Source organism: Orycteropus afer, unplaced genomic scaffold (genome assembly GCF_000298275.1).
Source record: "Orycteropus afer afer isolate SDZICR_OR568_19922 unplaced genomic scaffold, OryAfe1.0 scaffold00152, whole genome shotgun sequence".
Lineage (NCBI taxonomy): Eukaryota > Metazoa > Chordata > Mammalia > Tubulidentata > Orycteropodidae > Orycteropus > Orycteropus afer.
The window spans coordinates 3,027,296-3,034,412 of NW_006921739.1; the positions used below are offsets into that span (position 1 = coordinate 3,027,296).

The 7,117-nt window shown below is 37.7% G+C and overlaps 1 protein-coding gene across 1 annotated transcript in view; it reads right to left on the reverse strand.

The window, feature by feature from the left end:
• Positions 1 to 7,117, reverse strand: part of COL24A1 (collagen type XXIV alpha 1 chain) — a 586,013-nt gene that overhangs the window by 324,752 nt on the left and 254,144 nt on the right. Inside the window, exon 22 of the mRNA XM_007946195.1 lies at positions 609 to 662. Coding sequence (XP_007944386.1) covers positions 609 to 662 — 54 coding nt within the window. The remainder of the gene's footprint in view (positions 1 to 608; positions 663 to 7,117) is intronic.

Here is a 7,117-nt window from a genome sequence, read left to right on the forward strand (position 1 = left end):
GGGGGTTGCTATGCATCGGAACTGACTCAATGGTAGCGAGTTTGATTTTTGTTTTGTACTTACACTCACTGTTAAAGGACCCAGACATAATGAAGTTATATTAAATTGTAGATGTCAGTCCAGTGGAATATATAACTCTCAAAGTCATGGTTTATTGCCCTAAATCTAACTCACAAATTTTATCCTGACATTCATCTTTTTATCCATATGCATACAGATATTAATATAGATACAGATGGAAACCAAACCAAACTCACTGCCTTAGGGTCAATTCCAACTCATAGTGACCCCCATTGTGTTTGTAAGGCTGTAAATCTTTATGGAACAGACTGCCTCATTTTTCTTCCATGGAGTAGTGGGTTTGAACCCCTGACCTTCTGGTTAGCAGCCAAATGCCTTAACCACTGCACCACCAGAGCACCTTCAGATATAGATATGTGGCTTCTCAAATGCTCTCTGAATTAGTTTTAACTTCTTACTGGTTTCCTTATTAATTCCTGAGTTGAAAACAAATCTTTGATGTGTTAATTTCATATTTTTATGAAAGCCATTATTTTATCTCTTTGAAAATTTTATTTTAATACTGATAATAACATCAGTTGCTTTACCTTTAAGCCTTCTGGTCCTTGTTCACCTGCATAACCCTTTTGACCTGGTTTTCCCTAGAAAAAGAAGAATATTAAAAAAGAAAGAAAGGAAGAGAGAGAGATGTATAGTCATTTCAATTTTGAAAGCTTCCTAAGATTTATAAAGTTTAAACTATTCTTATAAGATGAAATGTTTCAAAATTATTTGATAAATATATTTTATCATAATCAGTTGCCATTAATTCAATGAATATTCACTGACTGTCTCCTACATATCAGGTACAGCTCTAGGGCTAGGGATTGAGGAATGCACCAAGCCTACCTACCATCACAGAGCTTAAATCCTAGTGAGGATGGCACTTAATTTAATAAATAAATAAAACGTATAGCATGTTAAACAAAAAATAAAACCCACTGCTATTAAGTCAATTCTGACTCACAGCAACCCTATAGGACAGGGTAGAACTGTATCAGGGGTTCCAACGCTGTAAATCTTTGCAGAAGCAGACTGCCCCATCTTTCTACCACTGAGTGGTGGATAGGTTCAAACTGCCAACCTTCTGGTTAGCGGTCAAATGCTTTAATCACTATGCTGTCAGAGCTCCTTAATAAATATGAAAGATATAAAACCAGGCAGGTAAGAGGGATGTGAACTGTTGTGGAAGTTTTGTTGAAATGTTTGATATGATTGCCACCTACATTGGAAGGTGATGTTTGAGTAAAGACTTAACAGGACATGTTACATGGATATCTGAGGGAAGAAAAATCTACGCAGAGAAAAATAGCATGTGCAAATACCATGAGGCAGGAATGTGCTTGGAACTAGGAGGAGCCAATGTGGCTGAAGCAGAATAAGAAAGATCAGGAAGAAGATGAGGTCAGAGAAGGGAATGGAAGCTGGGGAACAGATCATGTAGGTTAGAGTGAGGACTCTGGCTAATACTCTGAGTAAGACAGAAAGCTTTAGTCCAGCTTTGAGAAAGAAGTAACATGATCTGTTTTTTCATACAATCACTTTTGTGCGAGAGCAGAAGGAAGGAGTATCTGCAATAATCCCAGGGAGAGATGATAAGAGTGGTATGCATCAGGGCTGTAATCCAGAGCAAAGTAGGTAGTGAGAAATGGTGATTATGGAAAAGGTTTTGAGGAGCTTCCAGGAACTGCCCATAGGTCAAAGGTGGAATGTGAGAGAAAGATGAGAGTTAATGAACTCAAGATATTTTTATTTGAGTAACTGTCCCAATGAAATGGGAAAGATTATTAGAAGAACAAGCTTGGAAGGAAAAGTAGAATTAGAGTCTTGGACATGAAAGTTTGAAATACTTGTTAGACACCTAAATGGAGAGTACAGATATACAAATCCAGAATTTGGCAGGAAGAAAGTTATGAACTGAAGATGTAATTTTTGGAATAATCAGCATTTTGATTGTATTCAGGGAGGCCTGGTAGCACAATGGTTAAAGTGGTTGGTTGCTAAATAAAAGGCTGGCAGTTCAAACTGTGGCATAGTGCCTAAAGAATCTGACTGCTAACCAGAAGGCTGTTGGTTCAAACCCACCAACCACTCCGCAGAAGGAAGGTTGTGCAATCTACTTCCATAGCGATACTCCCTTGAAAACCCAAGGAGGGGTCACTATGAGTTGTATCCAACTTAACAGCTATGAGTTTATAGAAGCTCTGGTGATATAGTGCCTAAGGCATTTTACTGCTAACCAGAAGGCTGGCAGTTCAAACCCACCAACCACTCCTTGGCAGGAAGATCGGGCAATCTACTTCCACAGTGATACTGCCTCAAAAACCCAAGGAGGGGTCGCTACTAGTCAGATCTGACTTGACAGCAGTGAGTTGAGTTGAGTAATTCTATGGGAGAAAGATATGACACCATGTTACCATAAAGATTTACAGCTTTGGAAACCTATGGGGCACTTTTACTGTATCCTTTAGGCTCACGATGAGTTGGAATTGACTTGATGACAGTTTTTTTTTTTTTTTTTTAGCTAGTTGGTAGTATTCAAAACCACAAGATGAGATGAGCTCATCTAAGCAATGACTGCAGACAGAAAAGAGCTCCAAGGCCAAATCCTGAGGCTCTCAAAAATTTAGAATTTAAAAAAAAAATGAGGAAAAATATGCAAAATTTCTGCCAGAGAGTTAGGAGAAAACTATGGAAGTGATCAGCTCTGTCAAATTCTGAGGGATATGAGTAATAGGAGGATTATGAGGACTGAGAAATGATCACTGGATTGATTCAATAACATGGAGGTCATGATGACCTTACCAAGATCATTTGTAATTTTGGAACAGAAACTGATGGAAGAAGGAGAAAAATTGGAAACAACATGTATAGACATTTTCAAAGAGTGTTACAGAAAAGGGAAGAAGATAAATGAGTTAACATCTAAGGGGAAACTAGAATCAATACAAGTTTTGTTTCTATGCTAGAGGAAGAAATAGTATGCTTCTATGTAGATAGAAATTATCCAGGAGAGAGAGAGAAAAAAAAAATTATGATGAGAGAGAGAGAGAGAGAGAGAGCAAGAGAGTGAGAGAGAGAGAGAGAGGAGAATTGCTAGATCAATATTCTGAGTAGGTAAGGGGATAAAGAATCTAAGGTACAAGTGGAATGACCTTGGCTAGAAAAATGGCCTATTTTTTCTTGACAACAGGAGAGGAAGCCGAGTAAATAGGCACAGCACAGGAAGGTGGACACATGATAGCTGGAATCTGTAGAAGTTCACTTCCTATTACTTTATTCTCAGAGCAATAGGAAGTGAGGTGAATGGTTAAGAATGAGGATGAGAGAGAAGTGAATGGAATTAAAGGAGAAAAAACATATAAATAATAATTTAGAAAAGTAAAAAAGTTATGGCAATAAAGGTCAAGATGTATTCAAAGTAATAATTATAATATTTTAAGCAGAATGAGGAGGCATGTGATGTCATAAAGGAAATGAGGGATAATGGAAAGGCAGCAGGACTGAAATTCCTGATGAGGCTGTTGGATTGGGTTACAAGAGGGAATACATCATAACAATAGGAGATGGTGGTGGGAGAGTGAAAAGTTTGAAATTGAAAGTAAGGAGAGTTTGCTGTCATTAGTAATGCCAAGGCCAAGGGGATGAGCACAGGTATGAGTAGATTTAACAGAGAAAATGATAAGATCACTGGAGAAGATGAAGCCAATATCTCAGATACTGGGTGAACTTATGTAGTTTCTAACAGGTGATATCTGATTATACAAGATTTAATTACAGAAATTGTACCTCAACCAATGTAAGTGAAAAATTTAAATCTATGAGTTAAAATGGGAGGTGGTGGAGACTGCTAATTACAGAAATAATATATGTTATCTGCTAGACATTAGAGATTTAGACTTCATGATCGCTGCTATTTACAAATAAAAACATTTACAAATGCTGTCATATTTTTCCTTCTTAAAACAAAACAACCTCCTGGCTCTCTACATGTAAGAGATTTAGTAAATTAAAAATATGCTTATGACTTCTACCCAAAAAAACAGCAACTATATATATAGACCTCACCAAAGACTATATACGGGAATTAAATTGACTGTATCTGTGGGAAGATGGAGAAGCTCAATATCATCAGGTAGAACAAGGCCAGGAGTTGACTATATAATACACCATCATTGCTCATAAGCAAGTTCAAGTTGAAGCTGAAAAATATTAAAACAAGTCCACAAGAGCCAAAGTATGATATTGAATATATCTCACCCATGTTTACAGACCATCATGAGAATAGCTTTGATGCATTGAACATTAATGGCTGAAAACCAGACATGTTGTGGAATGCCATCAAGGACATCATACATGAAGAACAAAAAAGGTCATTAAAAGGAAGGGAGGAAAGAAATGATCAAAATAAATGTCAGAAAAGACTCTGGAAATTGTTCTTCAACATGGAGCCGATACAGCAAATGGAAGAAAACATAAAGTAAAAGAAATGAATAGAAGATTTCAAAGGGCAGCTTGAGAAAACAAAGTAAGGTATTATAATGAAGTATGCAAAAAGCAAAAGGGAAGAACACACTTAGCGTTTCTCAAGCTGAAAGGAGTGAAGAAAAATATTCAAACCTCAAGTAGCAATACTGAAAGATTCTAGGGGCAAAATAATGAACTACTCAGCAAACATCAAAAGAAGATAGAAGGACTACACGGAGTCACTGTATCAAAAAGATTTGGCCAATGTTTAACCACTTTAGGAGGTAGCATTTAATCCAGAACCAATGGTATTGAAGGAAGAAGTCCAAGCTGCACTCACGGCTACAGGAATTGATGGAATACCAAATGAGATGTTTCAACAAATAGATGCAAAGCTGGAAGTGCTTACTCATCTATGTCAAGAAATTGGAAGATAGCTGGTTAACAGACTGGAAGAAATACTGCCCATTCCAAAGAAAGATGGTCCAACAAAATGTTTTCAATGACAGGAAACAGCCAGAAATTCAAGCCAGATTCAGAAGTCATGGAATGAGGGATATCATTGCTAACATCAGATGGATGTTGGCTAAAAGCACAGAATACCAGAAAGATGTTTACTTGTGTTTTATTGAATAATTCCACTATGTGTATCATAACAAATTATGTACAAAATTTCAAAGAATGGGAATTCCAGAACACTTTATTATGCTCATGTGGAACTTGTACATAGACCAAGAGGCAGTCATTCAAACAGAAGAAGGGAATACTGTGTGGTTTAAAATCAGGAGGAGGTATGTGAGGGTTGTATCCTTTCACTATACTTATTCAGTCTATATATGAAGTGTATACACCGAGAGGCTGGACAATATGAAGAAGATTGTGGCATAGAGATTGGAGGAACACTTATTAACAATCTGTGATATGCAGGTGACAGAACCTTTGTTTGCTGAAAGCAAAAATGATTTGAAGCATTTACTGATGAAGATCAAGGAGTACAGTCTTCAGTATGGATTACACTTCAACATAAAGAAAACAAAAATCCTCACACCTGGAACTGTAAGTAATATCATATAAATGGAGAAAAGATTCAAGCTGATTTTTTAAGATTTTAAAAATTTCATTTTACGTGGATCCACAGTCAATGCCCATGGAAGCAGCAGTCAAAAAATCAAATGATATACTGAACCAGGCACTGTGCTGCAAATGACCTCTTTAAAGTATTGAAAAACAAAGCTGTCACTTTGTGGACTAAGGTGTACCTACCAAAGCCATGATGTTTTCAATTGCCTCATATGCATACATAAGCTGGACAATGAATAAGGAAGACAGAAGAAGAATTGATGCATTTGAATGACAGTGTTGGCAAAAAATATGGAAGATATCATGACTGCCAGAAAAATGAACAAATCTATTTTGGAGAAGTACAGCCAGAATGTCCTTGGAAGTATTTCACCTCACATACTTTTCACATATTATCAGGAGAGACCAGTCCCTGGAGAAGGTCATTGTACTTTGTAAAGTACAAGGTGAGTGAAAAAGAGGAAGAACCTCAATAAGATGGATTGACCCAGTAGCTGCAACAATGGGCTAAAGCGTGGCAAGGATTGTGAGGATGGGACAAGACTGATCAGTGTCTCATTCTGTTGTGCATAGGGCCACTCTGAGTGGGAACCAATTTGATGGCACATAAAAACAACTAACACCCAACAATGTATATGAATTTTGGGGTGCATTTCCATTCCCAACATACTGAGTCAGAATCTATAGTTTAATGAGATCCCCAGGTGGTTCTTATAAGCCCACTCTCACTTCTAAGGAGCATTCCAGCCATACTTCTTCCAGGACAGATTTGTTCATTCTTCTGGCAGTCCATCGTATTTTCAGTATTCTTCACCAACACCACAATTCAAAGCCATCAACTCTTCCTCAGTCTTCCTTCTTTCTTCGTTCTCCAGCTTTCACATGCATATGACACAATTGAAAATACCTTGGCTTGGGTTAGGTACACCTTAGTCTTCAAAGTGACATATTTTCTCCTTAACACTTTATAGAGGTCTTTTGCAGATTCACCCAGTGAAATACAACATCTGATTTCCTGACTCTTGCTTCTATGGGTGTTGATTACGGATCCAAGTAAAATGAAATCCCTGACAACTTCAATCTTTTCTCCATTTATCATGATGTTGCTTACTGGTCCAGTTGTAAGGATTATTGTTTTCTTTATGCTGAGGTGTAATCCACACTGAAGACTGCAGAATTTGATCATCTTCAGTAAGTGCTTCAAATCATCTTCACTTGCAGTAAGCAAGGTTGTGTCATCTGCATATTGCAGGTCATTAATGAGTCTTCGTCCAATCCTGATGCTGCATTGCTGCGTTCTTCTTCATATACTCCAGCTTCTCAGATTATTTGCTCAACACATAGTTTGAATGTTATTGTTGTTGTTAAGTGCCATCGAGTCTTTTCCGACTCATAGCGACCCCATGCACAGCAGAACGAAACACTGCCTGATCCCGTGCCAGCCCCACAATCCCTGCTATACTTGAGCCCATCATTGCAGCCACCGTGTCAATCCATCTCGTTGAAGGCC